Here is a 16421-nt window from a genome sequence, read left to right on the forward strand (position 1 = left end):
TGTCTAACCCCATATACCAAAGTGCTTCAGAAACATTTTACTCCAAATAGGAATTTCATCACCCAAAATTGGCATCAGAACCTTAGTAATGTGCTTTACAAATCAAGATAAAATATTATCGCATACTAAACACTGAATGTGGATGATTTGGAAACTACAGCGTGTATTCAGCACGGGCCAAGGCCTTGTTGTAATTGCACACAAGGATGAAAGCTCAGTGACAGCAGCATGGAGCTAGGAATACCTCAGTTCACAGCACTCACCCCCACTTTCCGTAACAGATCTCCCACAATGTTGAGTGCAGATATTCTAGCTGAAGGAGTAAGGGGGCTGGTACCAAATCCATTTGGTATAGCTGCAAACACAGACACATTTTATTACATGCTCCACTCCTCCACAGTTCATTTAAAAAAAAAAAAATTAAATAAATCAACCTCTACTTAAAAAGGTAAATCTAAAATCCTACCGCAGACTCTTCATACAACTACCCCACAATAATACACAGACTACATGATCACTAGCCTCGGAAAAATAAAAAAGCTTAATTCCTGTCCACCGCCCTCTTTCCCATTAGACCTCCACACAGAGTTCATGCACGCTCCATCTGCAAGGCTATTGCCTGCAATCCATCTAATCCAGCCAGAGCCTTCTCTGGAATCTACTCTTTCTAATTTGAAAAATAATGTATTAATCCTTGTGATTTTCCAGATCCTTCCAGATGGGGAAGGCAACCGGACTAACATCCTGCTGCCTCACAGAGAAAACAGGACCCCTGAAAAGTATGTATGGTAACAGAGACTCTAGACTGTCAGAATTACTGCCCACCGTTTACCCACCAATGCTACTCCACATTTAAGCAGAAGTATCAGTCACTGCACTTCCTTGCAATCCCAAATGTCTTCAGTGCCCTACTGCAGGCACTTACTGCAGAGTGCAAACCCCTGCCCCCTCAAAGTGGTATCTAAGCTTCACTGTCCTTTTTTTCCACGCTATTTACTCATCATATTCCTTAAATGCACCTGATGCTGTCCGAGGATTTAAACACACCTTATGCAATGCATGTGGAATCCACACCTACCTGCGTTTACTTCAAGTTCACTAACAAGCACCTGGTCTGAAATTGTTTGTTAACAAGCTGAACATACTGCCAAACAACTAGACACAGCTTCTATGAATTATACCTTTTGGGGAAGGAAAACTATTTTCTGATCCTTTTCCGACGGGCGTAGCTGGCAAGGAGAGAGACGCCTGGACAGCCGAATCCATCTTTTCACAGTCTAGAGTCGGAGAACTGGGCGCTGACTTTCGGGTGACTTCTTGTTGCCTTTCCCGTACTGCTAGCTCTTGCCGTAAGTCTAATGGTTGAGAGAAGAAGGGAAAAAAAACAGCCAAAGACATATTAGTGGCTGATTTCTCTATCAAATGCTCTCTCCATTCATTTGGGAGCGAGAAGGAGGAGACACTTTGCAACAGCCCTGTATTAACTGCCTGCTGCTGGCTTTCTCCAGCAGCAAGGACCCCACCTGAGAGCAGTCACAGCCCAATACCATCACTTCCCGTTATGGCTGGGAACAGCCAGGCAGCAAACAGAGCCCTCCCTGGGCCAGAGAGCTGCGTGGTCCCAGCGAGCATGGCAGGTGACTTAGCCTCAGTATTTTCCCCCATCTGTAGTGCGAGTCCCATGGAAAGCGTGTTACAAAATCTGTAGCTGGTCACAAATGTCTGCTGAACTATGTTCAGCTCCTGCTCAAATAGAGGTTAGAAAAAGGGAGGAATGACCTATTCTTGTGTTTCCAATTCCCCATGTTATTCTTCCATTTAATAATCCACATGACTCCACACTAGCCAAAGATAGGAATAGCCAAAGGGCTGTTTCCAGTTTCTTGATGCCTCAACAAGTAAAAGAGCAGACTGGAGGTGCTGGGTAGTCCAAATGACAGGGAAAGACTAGAGATTAGGAACCCCATGTTTTATTCTCACCTCCTCTCCACACCGCTGCTTACGCCTACTTTGTCCCCTCACATTTCCACACATATTTGCTACAAAGACCATCAGCACAGCAATGAATCTATAAAATCCTTAGGAAGGACTAGATGCAAATAAACAATACATTACAAGGGGGTTGATCCTTTTTGGGTAGAGCAACTTAAATCTTTCACAGACCTCTTATTCCTTGCCTCAATCTGGTACAACGTGCAAGAGCAAAATTAGTTGTACACTATGGCTTTTAAGTTATCATAACTATTTAGAACTGATTTTAAGTAAAACAGCACAGTTGAAATTAAAATCTACTCGGGCTCCTAGAAGAGGATTTGTGGCTGTTCAATCAGAAATACTATATTTGAGTTTGACACCATATTAGTTCTTTTAGTGGCTAGTGTTCCTGCTTGCTGTCTGGGGGAATAACATGTAGCTTTGCTACCCTAACAAATGCTAAAAATTTCCAAATGACTCATCCAAGAAACAAGATGTTTTTTTGCCAATTATTCCAGTGATCTAGAATATAGTCCCCTAGGTTTTGCTGGTTTTTTCCAGTATTATTGCCCTAACCCCACATTACAATATGTATATTTGTATATGTTGGTCAAGCACTGGACCAGACTGCCCAGAGAGGTGGTGGAGTCACCATCCCTGGAGGCGTTCAAAAAACATGTAGATGTGGCACTTCAGGACATAGTTTAGTAGGCATGGTGGTGTTGGGTTGATGGTTGGACTTGATGATCTTAGAGGTCTTTTCCAACCTTAATGATTCTATGATATTTCCTCAGAAAATACTTAATCTCCCTTTTCATATTTATTATAAAAAACCTGTGCTTCCAATAGAGGCTTTCAATTTGTGGGGCACAAACTTGGTTCAAAGAGGTTCACAGAGAACACCAAAAAAATCCCAGTCTGTTGTCAAGTGTGTTGTTTTACACTGAGATCTAGCCCTTAACTGAGGAATTATTTTAGAAAGCTTCACTTGAGAAACAAAGTTGAAACCCACTAAGCTCCAAACTACATTAATGGCAGGCACAGGCTTGTGAGCAGATCATCTCCACTATTACAGAAATCAATTTCCACCAACCATTAAAAAGATGCTTCCCCAGCATCCTCAATGTGAAATCCACTGGGGAATTCCCAACTCCTGATGACATCCCAGAACACTACCCCAGACATCTCTGATCCCACAGGTCGAACTGCAGTCTTTACTGGAATATCTTAAATAAACCAGGCAATTTGCAAGAGGTTTAGAAGGAACACAGCAGACAGGATTTTTAAAGGAAGTTATTTAACCATTTATCATGTATTTCCCTGTCATTTCCTGTGCTTTCCCCTCCTATACAAGGCATGAGACCACAAGTGGGAACTTTTGAAGCACACTTCCTCATTTCTATCACATCTGTGGAACATAGTATTTTTGTACTCACCTGTGTTAAAAATCCTGAATTAATCTGATATTAATGTTGCCCTACATGAGGCAATTTTTCCCTCTTAGCTACACTGGACATACAAAGAATAGAGAACATACTGTTAGTAATACCTAACTCTTACATTATGCAGCCCACTCAAGTCTCATTATGTGAGGCTTTCTGTAAACATGAGCTTTGGTTGCTACACATCTCTCTCAGCAAGCCAACAATGTACCAAGACACAGAACTAATCAAGCAAGCCATACCTCTCGCTTCATCCTTTAATCTCTGTACAGAAACTAGCAGTGATTCCTTGTCATCCAGCTCACTTTCTAAAAACGCATTTCTCTCAATAGCTTGGTTCAGCCTTTGTTCAAAGTCTTCCAATGAAACTATTGTTGCCCTAGAAACAAAATCCAGAATATTAGGTTCTTCTGCTCAGCCAACATAAAAGCGTATTCAAAAACATAATAGAAGAAAAATGTTAGCAGGGTCTACATTCAAGTTAGGCATTTGAAAGCTATGGAAATGCTTCTTAGAAAGGACTAATAAACTCCAAAGAAGCAGGGGAATAAGATGAAAAGAACATGATAGCATCTGGCTCTCAGAGATGTACCAAAGAGCTGGGAAACAGCCAGTCCAGCATACTCATCTCCATTTTTCCCAAGGCATGCTCCAAAGCCATATATTTAATCAGTGCATTGGTTCAGGTGGTGCTGTACTCTCCAGAGCTCTGGACAGGCAACAGCCCAGCGAATGCAGAAAGCAGGGCACTGGGATATTACCTAAGACCCAATTCACTCCATGATTTCAGTGGGATAACTCATGTGTGTCAAAAGTTAGTCATGAGGTGAAGAGCCTTGTGGAAACAGGGCCTCAGCTCTCAGATCTTTTTGCCAGATAGCCAGAGGCTCATTCCTGGTCCTGCTGAATCAATGGCAAAATTCCCATTCAGCAAAACGGAAGCATGACCTACTCCAAAACTGGGCGTTTCTAACAGCAGCCTGTTCATTTTATGCATTTATAAAAGACATATTTGTTCCCTACAGTCATTAAGCTGTTATGCAAGGGAAGAGGAGACTCCTTTGGCTTGTTTGATTTAAAAGGGGACTATGTAAAGCATTAGCTTCTTACTTCAAAGGGGCTTTAAGCTACAAGGATCACAAATATATTATAAGAGTCACTCAGCTGGTAGTATCAAAAGCAGTGCACTGGCCTGGCTTGCTCTGAGCCTGCTTGCACTGCTTGTTTCTCACAGGAACATGAAGCACTTCGGTCCCCCTGACTTCCTTGCTGTAATGTAATGCAACCAGCTGATGGAGGTGAACTCCAAGGGTAAACTGCACTGCACAGAGAATCAAGAGTCTGGGGGTTTGTTTGGGGTTGAATCTGCATTATTTTCCCTTTTAAGGAATAATAAAATGATCAATCCAAATAGCAAAGAAAAGATCTAGTGAAAACTTTAAGGAAAGAAGAGGTTTGCAGCTTTCACCTCTTTGCACGTTCCAAGTCATCGTTGGCCTGCTCCAGCTCCCTCACATACTTATGCAGCTGATCTTTAATGGCCCTTGTCTGGCTCAGGTCATCCTCTAACAACGACACTTGCTTGTAACTTTGTGCATACTGGTGCTCCAGTTTCTCCTGAAAGAAAGAAGTAGTGAGATAAATATCAGTCGCATACACTCTCCAAGTCATCAGTAGTAAAAAAGGGGACAAAGAAAGCAACATACTTGCCGCAGTCTGCTGATTTGAGATTGCTGGTAACACAGAGCAAAAAATTGGAGAGGTAGAAGGAACACGCTTCTGAACATCAGAGCTGGACACAGTATAAAATTACAAATGCTGCATTGTGCACAGACATCTCGCCACACCACAGCTGGCTGCTCAGAGATGTATTCCTGCATCTGTTCCTAACAGCCTGCACTGACAGCTGCTCTGAAGTCTCAAACATCTAGGAAACCAGAAAGAAATCTAACCACACAGCCTCCCCTTCAGTGCCTCTCCCTTGACAATAGCCATACTGTTACCAGAACTTGTCTGACATCTCCGTTAGCAAAAAGAAGAGTCACTGAAATCTGTTACAAAACCTCCAGGTCCACAAGCTCATCTTCAAAAGACTGAAAGAACTCACTCCCAAACACGCTGTCACCAGCTCCAAGGGTACAGTTGGGGCTTACGGAAAAACTACTGACCTTCTAAAACACATACTGACCTTCCAGATAGAGCTGGGACTGGATACGCGAACAAGTAATCCCATAAACTTTATTTCCACTGGGTAAGTTTCCAACCTTTGCCTTCACTAAAATAACCCAAGACTACCAAACCCATGGCTTTTCCAAGATTCCAAAAGAGAAAAGAACTTGTTAACACAGAGATAGCAATTAAAAGTTACCTACTGCACATGCAGATCCTTATGCAATTCCTGTCTCCAGATACAGCTGTTAATAATTAATTAGGAGATTCTCTCTGAAAGATGTGCACAAATCACCCATCTTCAGCTTTCTTTAAGGTCTCATAAAGCCAAGGAGACCTTCCGGGCAAAAAAACTAGTTTGCAAAGAAAGATGACAACACAGTGGTCTGACCAAACATACTTGTGTTGTCCACCCTGTTGCTATGCTGACGTTGCCTGTGTAACTAATAAAGCTACTACTTGGCAAAGCCTAGAGAATTCAAACAAACGAGCACAAACACCATGACAAGTGTTTCATGATGTGAACAAGAAAAATTCTGCCACAAATTTCCCTGGCCTTATTTGGAGTACATGCCATACTAAAGTCTGGATCTTAAACAGACAACTCCTTAACTTCGTTTGGATATTCAGTGACCAAGAACAGACCAGACAATCTAAAATAAGATCCAAGACATATCCTTAAGAAGAGGCAACACTATTACAGAAAAGACCTACCTTTAATGTTTCCACTTCATACTTCAGTCTTTGGTTATCTGCTTGCAAATCTTTATTCCTCTGCTCAGCTTGCACTAGCTGTGCCTCCAACTCAGCTTCTAATTCTCTGCTTCCCTCCTGAAATTCAGCCAGCTCTTCACGAGCTTCCTGGAAGCTGTAAGGAGAGGATTCCATCAGTTGAAAATCCAGCATCTCCCAAATTAAAACAAAATCCACAGCTCTTCCAAAATAATATGCTGAAAAAATAGGAGTTTTAAACTACTTTAGTGTCATCCATAGACCTCTAAGGGGGAAAAAGAAAAATGGGGAAACAGAGAAATTACATTAAGCTTAGCTATAAAAGGAAATTAATTCTCTTGCATCAAAACAAATAGCTACATTAAATGCATGTGTGAATACAAACCCATATCAAGGCTATTAACAGGATTCATGGGAGTCTGAAAACCACTTTATAGTCCATTAACTTTCACTGCTAGTAGACTTGATAGAGTCAATGAATTTAGCAAACGTTTAACCTGATTTTGGTCAAAAACTGTGAGAGAACAACAGATTCTAGATCTCTGCACTACCTGGAAATTAAAGGTTCTTGAAAAGTGTGAAGGTTTGAATCTCAGGGTTACTGAGCACTTCGGCAGGAAGCCAGCACATACCTACTGTACACCACTGGAAGTTATTAAATACTAGAAGTAGCCACTCCACATACTTTGCTTATTACATTTGCATCTTTACCACACATAATAGCTCAGCTCTCAGTAAGCAGCAGAGAAAACTAACAAGGCTTTAGGAAACAACATATCCACTGGTGTCTAAGACAGAATTTTCTGACACCCAAGAACAGCTTAGGGTTCTCCACACAGACAGGCCCCTCCTCAGCTGCACATGAATAACACTGAATGCCCACGAAAGCTTTCCAGAGAAAATAAACTGGGAGTCTCCAATGCCCCCCACTCAAAAAAATACCCTCAAACCACACGCCACTCCCACAAGAAGCACAGCATTACTCAAGACAACAACCTGTCTTGTCGTTTTTGGCAACCAAAAAGCCCTGTGCCTCCTAAAAGAGGACACTAGTACAGGCTGGACTATGAGGTACACTTCAGTAAATCGCAGCAGACACCACATCAGCCACTTTTCATACCAGTAATTCAACTACAAGAAGCTCGAGGGAACAGCAATGATACAAGGCAAGCCCAAAGGCGCCTTCTTATGATAAAACATCAAGATACTACTTAAGGCAGCACTTTAATCATACAAAGATGCACATGATCGCAAAAGGGCTCTGCTCCTGCTCAAACATGCTCGAAACATAGCCTGGAGTTCATGGCATGGTAACACTGTGCAAGAAACACTCAGCTCCCACAAGGCTGGAAATTTTAAAGCTGGATTTAAAGCTGGAAAGGCAGAGATTCTTTCTAAAATATCTAATACCCATCTTGGAGTAGCCTTGCAGAGAAATAAATTAAACCATGCTCTGGTCATTAAGAGCCAAATCCAGCCTGCAAATCTACAACCATACCTTTGTTTGTACTTCAAGGAAAGCTCTTTCCAATACGCAGTTTCCTCCTTTGAACTCGAAAAAGTCGGGATTTCTTCATTGTCCATGATCAATATCACCTGCAGGATACAAACATAAGAATATACTCAGGATAAACAGACAAACAGACCATCTCCTGCAACTGCTGCTAAGTACTAGGCTTCATCACCATGGCCTTTCTGACAGCGGCATCCAGACTTGGCACCCACAAGTGGGATGTTAACAATCCCTAACAAGCATCATTCAGCACAGAGACCTGCTGCAACAAGCGATGTAATTTTACCCAGCTTCTGGAAATGCTCGTGCAGCAGCCTGAAATAAGACCAGAAATTTTGGCTGTATTTTGTACCTGCCACTGAAACAGCAGTTAATACCACAAGCTCACTTAGGACCACAGTTGATATGGATATTAAAATTTACAGTTATCGTAGCTTCCACTTTTGTTCATAAAATGTTCTTAAACAGATTTTGCCTCCTGTTGCCAACACAGAGCTATTAGAGCTGCAAAGACATGTAATGAACGAGGACAAACACTCTGAGGTCAACCGCTAACATGCTGTGCTGCGGAGATTAAAATTCAATTTACTCTTCCTATGTTGAGTCCTAGCTAATTCCTGCTTTTGTGTAACACACACAGGTAACAGAAGTTACCCACATAGTTTTGCTTCCTCTGTCCTCTCCAACTGACACAAGAAAGATCAGCCTCTCTCAAAATTACATGGTCGTGTCATATAACAACGTTTCCAGCCTGGAGATGTTCAGACAACCAGCTTCCCATGCCAAGGCAGGGGACTGCACTCTCTCGACAAGGACCTCCTTTCTTCAGCTGCTTGGACTGCTGGATGCCATCTGCATTGCTGCTCAGCCATTAGCCAGTGTAAGAAACACAACCCAACATGTAGTTTTTATACTGCTGCTCAGTAGCAGAGCAATACACGGTCCAGGGGGACGCAAGACATTTGAGGCCTCAACACACCCCAGGTCTCAGAAGCTGATGAAGATGAGAAAGTGAAGGTCATGGTCCTGCCATGCACAGCAGGACCAGGAAAAGTGTTCAGATCTGCATAGTTCCTGACCACAGCCAGGAGACACGCCACACCGTATACTGCTTCTGAGCTCTCCCCAAGCAATTCTGCAGCTCTTTTATGAGTATGCATCTTTTTTTCTCCACAAAAGCCAAGACTCAAATTCTGTTATTAACACCCAGAAAAGAACAAGGCAAAACCAACCTCTTCTCTGTTTAAAGCAGAGGCTTTACACAACGCCTGCATCAAGCTCATTGATCAGTAATAGCTGACCTAGAAATCCTGACTTTCACACTCTAACAGGCATCAATAGCCAACACTGTCCCTTCAGGCCTAAAAGTGTCACGCTAATATGTCCTGCATCTCAGTGACCCACATTTTAGACACCTAAAAGTGGGACAAAACAATTCCATGCTTTCATCAGCAGGCAGACAGGCTCATTTCAGAGACTGGTATTTATCTCACAAATAAAGCCAGGCAGAACTGGCACATTTCTTCTTCAACTGAGGCTGCAGCTGCCACAATCCAAGGGCACAAGATCAAATTTATCCAGAGGGTGCTAAGCACCTCAAAAAACCCCCAACCCTCACACTTTGTGTATTTAACTTTACAGCTTTATTGTAGATGCAAGTGTGTCATGAATCAGGTCTCCATACTGCCCAAGAGAACTGATGGCATTTCCTTGTCTGCACTGCCCTGTACTGAGAAAATAAGACACATGTGGAGCCATTATAATTCCCCCAGCACATATATTTTCAGTCCTGCTGTATCTCTTCAGATAAAAATTTCTTTGGCTGTACTTGCTTCAGTTATTGCACCTGTTACCAAGGCAGCTGATCACAACACAGGAGAAATCATAAGTCCTATGCAAAAGACTGTTTACAGTGGAGGTAGAGCCCATGAATCATCTCCCAAACTGTTGCGGTTTTGCAGCTGGGTGCATTAAGGGGAGCAGACATCTGCTGTGGCTCAGGCACGTGTCAGGCAACTCCTAAACTGCTATTCCGATTGCCAGGAAGAGGTGAACAGCTCAGCCCAGCTACCGCTGCGTGCTGTCCATAACATCAGTCCTGCACCGATCTCACTGAAACCGCTTCAGTAAAAGCCTTCTGACCTTTCCTCTAAGGCACTCGGCTGTAAACTGGCACACTTGGAGAGACTCAGATCAGCAAGAAGCACATTCTTCCCAAAATAAGCGAGGCATAGCACAAAAAGGGGTCAGCTCTCACAGCTCCAGCGGAGCTGATCTCAAAATGTAAACATCCTGGAAACCAGCCATCAGCAAAATTCAGGATGTGTTTAGAAAAAAGTTTGTACAAGGAAGCATCTTACATCATTTCCTAGAAGTAGCTGAGATAAGGTAGGTCTGGGCCCAAGACTCCTTCCTGTCTGCTCAAACGGGGCACACCCTTGGAAATAAACCTCCGAGGAATCCCTGCAAACACATCAGTCTGTGCGAGAAGCGGGAGGGGCTGCCTGAGACCCACAAGTACTTACAGAATCACCAACTGCTGATGCAGGAGAGGTTTTTTTTCTTCCCCTCACTCCCTTGTAAAAAGACCCTTTCCTTTTAGACCCCAGAGGGAGGAGATTCAGCCCTGTGGCACTTCAGGCACCTCAGTAGCAACTCATCCTTCCCAAACCCACCCAGTGGGAGCAAGCTCACCTTTTTGAAGTCTACCATCCCTTGCCTGTCTTGGCTAAGCACCGGTTCATGATCACCCACACCCCACATCCACCATCATGCCTACTGCTATCAGCATGAGTTTTTGATCTGCTAACTGCACTGCATAAACACCTATGTCAGATGCCAATGGCAGCGTGCAGAACGAAGCTCCAACATCCATATCCCAGTTTTTGTACTCAGTTACATCACTCATCTTCCCTCGCGCGCACGGGTGACGAGAAAGAGATAAGAGCGCATATACACGCTCTGCAAACAAGGTGGTTCATGGCCAAAATACTAGTCTGAGAGTTGGGAGACGCAGACAGCTTCCAAATGCACATGGCTGTACGTAAATCACTTCACTCCTGCCAACCTTTACACACTCCCTCCGTTTATGGTGCAGAAACAACGGCCTACCTAAGCACATGCATATGCCTGACAGAAAGCATCTCCTAGGCATTATCAGAACATAACTAGACAATTTTAAACATCCTGTATGTGGGAGAGCAGATGCCCATGGAATACCAAAAGTTTAACAAAAACTGCTTTGCTTCAGCCTGTTGCCGGTTGTCCCAGCTCTGGGCATTATGTGAGGAGCTGAGAACCAGCACAGCAAGCCCTTCCTATTCACGGGCTTCTTTGCATACGTGGCACTTGCAGAATCAAGCCTTTGACAAATAACACTGAGGCTTTCAGGATACAGACAAGACAATGCAGCAGCGTCTTCCAGGGAAAATGAGAGCAGGCTTATGCTGCTGCCCACTCAGAATTCATTACAACACAGCCTAGCATTCACACAGCACCCTGGGAAAACTCAGCTACGTGGGCATAACTCCAGGATCCGAAGCAGCTCTAAAACAAGAGCTACGTTCAAAACGCGGCGGCTCCTTTCAAGCCCCCCCTTACACAGTCAGCGGGACAGAGTAACTCTCCACTGTTAAAATGGAACAGCTTTTCTACACTGTGATCACTCTAAAAAAAAAAAAATGCAGCTCATAGGTTAAGAATTTCTCTAAATCCAGGGGGTTTTGTACAGGACAAATCTGGTTTCCCACCTCCAAAAGCCTCCTTACAAGTGAGATGCTCAGTAACCTCTGGATATTACAAGAGCCAAAGGCTGAATCCAACATGCAGCAGAAGTAACTAAACTAACACGCAGACAGCATTTTTCAAGTAGCTTAAGGAATCTTGCATTCAAGGCCAAACCGAAATCTTTACGGAGCCACCTTTCAGTGAAGTCATGAAAACACAAACACAGCTTGAAGTCTAACGGAGTACCTTAAATAAAGCTTCCCCGGCTCTCCGTGTGACTGAAGGCTGCTGCTAGGGTTTGGATCAAATATCAGATCAAAACACTAAGCTTGAAATATAACACGATGCTTTGACTCGTACCCACCCCTTCCCAGAGTCAGGAATCCACTCCTCCCCACTCTCAAAGTCAACTCAATTCACTGACGCATAGTGGTAAGGATGAGCTAAGGAAGCACGTCCAAAATGCTTTTGAGTGGTGCTCAGAAGGAGCTGCAATTCACCTGGGATGTACCTGCAGCATCTCAAGTGGCTGGATAAACCATTCTTCCTGATTTTCATCACCCCACATTCTCCTATTTAAAACTACCTTATAAGTATTTGCCACATAAAGTGAATTAATAGTAGTTGATGTCCTTTTTCTGCACACAGGCCACCAGTTTGCTTCCTCACAGTCCTGTTTGCCCAATATTTTTAGACACCAAACACAAAGACTTAAGCAGGGGCAAAGCAAGACCACTCCAGTGCGACATGGCACTCCCGCATCGGCACTGTGCTGCCCCACCAACGAAGACAATACAAATGGCCATTGACCTTTGGAATTAAACAAGCAACATAGGACTTGATAAAGAAATTCTGCCAAGCTTATGTCTGGCCTTCAGTTCTTGAGATAACAACCCACTCTGGCTATTGGAGTCGCCCAAAATGCCAAGTGCCACGTAATTGCCGCAGTCATCCCCTTCTCGCAGGGAATGACTCTGCCACTGAGTGCTGGCACTGTCCAGAGCTGCCATGGAGAACAGGAAGGACTGTCAACAACCAGTTCTTCTTCCTCTTCCCATTTTATGCTGATTCACAGACAGAAAAGCAGAAGAAATCTTGCTTCCACCATTCTTCACCCTCTCAAACCACAAGAACCTACAGGTAACCCCCCAAACCCCTGAAGCTCTGGATTTTTTCCAAAACCCAATCAGGATGCAAAGCCAAGGAACCTGAGCACTCCAGCCAAAAATCAAAGCAAATTTGCATTGTCTTTCACTTATTAGAATACGGAAAACAAACAAACAAACAAAAAGCCATGGATTTGATTTCACCAACCAATTTGTGCTTGTTTTTCCTCATCCTGAAATAGGAGCTGGAGGCATTTTCATAGGCGTTTTGGAAGGCTGCCTGCATCCATCACTGCTTCGGAAAGTGAACCTCTGTCTTTTCCTGCAATACTATTTTTGAACTGAATGTTCTCTGGTCAACCACAACAAATGCCTCCTTGCCTCTTACAACAGCAGCATATAGCTTTCAGGAAAAAAAAGAAAGTCACAGAGCGCAGCATCAGCACAGCACTCCTTCCTCTGCTGTAATAATAAATCCTGCATTTCCAATTTGGACAGCACAGGAGGCAGAAGATAACCAAATCCTACTTGCAGGAACCTGTTCAGACTAAAAGCCTTTAAGATAACCAAACACCATACAGTAAAGCCTTGTGATCTCAACAGTCTCTTGTGGAATCAGCCTTAATCAAATAAAATAGGTATGCTTTACATCACATAGTCAAGACTCACACACCTTGTGAATATACGATATCCAGTGGGGCAAAAAACCCTTGATGAGTTAACCAGCACTGGGATGCAAGCCTTGAAACCAGAAGGAAGGAACTGATGCAAGAAACCTCTTTTCAGAAATCAAGCTACAACTACTAAAGGCATCACAATTTTGTATTGAGAAGCATTTATCCCTTTCACAAACATGGGAAGTTTAAGATATCTGACCTCTATTTGTTCCCAAGTAACAGCACTGAAGTGCCTTAAAAAGGAAAATCTGAAGACGTCGGTGCTCCTGATGCAGATTCAGTATCTGCAAAGATGAAGAAAAGGCCCCTGAAGACATGCGTGTCCCAGAACAACCTGAGCCTGACCATGAGAACAATTTGCTCCCAGCTCCATACCCAGGAAACCCAGAGGGACGAATCTACGCAGAGCAGAAGGGTGTGGAGTAAACAGCAAACCAAGGAGGGAATTAAGGCTGTGAAAAGGATATGCTTCTCCCTGCCTCAGTCTCCAGTCTCTGAAAAAACACCTCTTAGGAAAGTCGGTGAGATATGACAAACACCAGGAGCACTGACCCTGGCTCTACAGCAGAGGCTGGCAGCTGGCATGAGCTGCACCGCCCGCCCCCCCCCCCCGCCCCCATCACCTCTGGAGGTCATCCACCCAACCCACATCTTCTCGAATTTCCAGTTGCCTGGTTTCTCCTTAAACCTTGAAAAATTACAGAGCATCCTACCCAGAAGCAATGACTTTATCCAAGAGCTTGAGACATGCACAGCAAAGAGCTTACAACAAATGACAGCACACCGGTCTCTTGGGCCTCCCTATTATCTTAGCAATTAATACCACGCTGATGATGACATTCCCTGGGAAGGCGGTGGCCAGAGGGCTAAGATGCTTCTGGACACTGCGGAATGACAAGTGATCAAGAAACTTAAAGGGAAAAGCAGTTAGCACAGGTTTCTTCCAAGAGGAGTAAATTCTGTTGCTTTTACATCTCTGAACTTCTACCAGTGTCAGGGAGGGGAAAATGGTTTTGAAAAATACTATCCAAAAGCTAGTCACAGGCCAGCCATCAACAGAGAGGGCCTTAGGTTTCTTCAGTAAGCACTTAACAAGATGAGAGTTAAAAATAAATCCCCAAACTCTATGTTGATCAGGAAAGGGAAGCCACACAATCTGCTACTGAGCTGTATCAACAGAAGAGCCCTCAATGGACACAATCATATCAAGAAAAATATGCTTTGAAGAGTATGTCTCGTTTTGCCCATGGATGAGTGCAGTACAGCAATGAAAAGACAGTTTGCTTGAACACACTTCATAGTTTATCTTGATTATGTTTGTGGTATCACAAACGTCAAGAAGGGCTGTAAAAAGACCATTTCCTTGCTGTAGTCTGACTTTCCCTGCTTCTCAAAAATAACTATAATAGACTGAGGGAATAAATAGTACTTTGTTGCCATACTTTTTGGGAGTCTACTCCCAGACATATCTCCAGAGACAAGACTCCTTGTGGCACCAAGGTCACTGACATCATCAGTCTTGTGTTTTCTCCCCACTTTATTCTTTTCCTTTCTCTTCTCTTTCATTCCCTACCAAACGAGGAATTATGTCACATGTTTGCAACCTCTACAGACTCAGGATAGAAAATAAGAAAAGAGGGCTTTACCCCAAAGAGGGGGGAAGGAAATTAAATCACAATGCCTCTGAACACATACTTTCACCTTTGTAACTCCCAATGACATGCAGGATCAAATCTTCGCATGTGCGAACCAAAAGGAGAATGCCTGGGCTCTGCCTCCACGTATACAACATAAATATACAGCCCAGCCAGGTCTGGGTCTGAAAGCAAGACAGAGGATCTCTTCCAGGGCAGACCTAACCCTATGAATCCAAAAAATGCACTACTTACCCACATCTGTCATATCCTGTACAACCAGAGTTAACTGCCACTATCAGCCAGCATGCTGGTGTAGTCACATTGCTGATACATCAAATTTAAATATAAATAAATAAATACAAAAGCCTCCTAGTCACTTTTCTGCCCCAGGACAGACGTTACTAATAACTCTAACAAAACACTGACCTTGACAAGCCACCTACCCTCTGCAGCATCCAGTAATTGTGTCTGGAAAAAGGAAAAAAATGGCTTAAATACCTAAAGAAATCTTCTTCTGCAGTTTCACATATTTAACCACCTCTCAGGGCAATAAACGCCACAGACCCCCAGAAGTGTCCTTTGCCTCTTCTCTGCACTCGTGACCAAGCCAAGACAGTTTCAGAGGGGACAGACAGAGAAGCCCTGAGTCACCAAATACTCCCAGCACAAACTGGTCGAGGACAATGAAGCTGGGCTGTGGGTGGGTGAGGACAGCTCTCCTCCCTAGGAAGGAGACATCAATGCATTAATGGAACTCACTTAACTGAAGTCTAACTCTAGTAATGTATTTCCTCTCGTGTCGGATGTGTTCATCCTTTATGGCATGTCTGCTGCAACTCAGGTCAAACTCATCAAACTGGGAGTACGAGGCAGGGACTGTTCAAGCTTGGTCATGTTTATACAAAATACAACAGGACTCGCTGAGGGGGAGGTGATAAAAACCTCACAGAAAAACCGGCACAGAATTACTGAAAAACATTCGATAGAGATGTACACTAGGCACCAGATCTACCGAGTATTTTATGAGAACAGAGGCAAATTACATGCCCAGCTTCCTCTGAGTGACTGGGGACGGATGACAGAAAAACAAACGCCTTCTGGGACAAAGGAAGCACAGCGACTGTAAAGGGAGCAGCCACGCTCCCCCGATGACAGCCAGGAAAGTCAGTGAACTTACTCTGCCGCATGTTTCTGCACACAGTTATGCCCTTTTGCATTCAGAAATCACTCCAAGGAAGGAATGAAGTCAATAGCAATTCACCACCACCCAAGCCATCCTGGCTGCCCCCCTCCCCAGGGCAGCATGGGGATGTACAGGAAGCACAGTCCACCCCACCGCATTTAAGTGGAGAGTAGGGAAAGCAAGTGTCCCCCTCCATCAAGGAAAACAAGTGTCCTCTCCATCACACATCACAGCAGGGAGGGATTGCCACGGCCTCGGGGAA

The 16421-nt window shown here is 43.8% G+C and overlaps 1 protein-coding gene across 5 annotated transcripts in view; it reads right to left on the reverse strand.

Annotated features, from left to right (window-relative positions):
- The window catches only part of NDEL1 (nudE neurodevelopment protein 1 like 1), a 29526-nt gene that overhangs the window by 12021 nt on the left and 1084 nt on the right, over window positions 1-16421 (reverse strand). For all 5 annotated transcript variants that reach the window (XM_054847084.1, XM_054847085.1, XM_054847087.1 and 2 more), the window contains exons 2-7: window positions 7816-7913; window positions 6300-6453; window positions 4885-5033; window positions 3659-3795; window positions 1182-1355; window positions 264-355 (exon numbers count right to left, since the gene is read on the reverse strand). In XM_054847084.1, the coding sequence (XP_054703059.1) occupies window positions 264-355; window positions 1182-1355; window positions 3659-3795; window positions 4885-5033; window positions 6300-6453; window positions 7816-7901 (792 nt within the window). In that variant the 5' untranslated portion in view covers window positions 7902-7913. The remainder of the gene's footprint in view (window positions 1-263; window positions 356-1181; window positions 1356-3658; window positions 3796-4884; window positions 5034-6299; window positions 6454-7815; window positions 7914-16421) is intronic.

The sequence above is a fragment of the Grus americana genome, chromosome 18 (genome assembly GCF_028858705.1).
Source record: "Grus americana isolate bGruAme1 chromosome 18, bGruAme1.mat, whole genome shotgun sequence".
In the NCBI taxonomy this organism is placed as follows: domain Eukaryota; kingdom Metazoa; phylum Chordata; class Aves; order Gruiformes; family Gruidae; genus Grus; species Grus americana.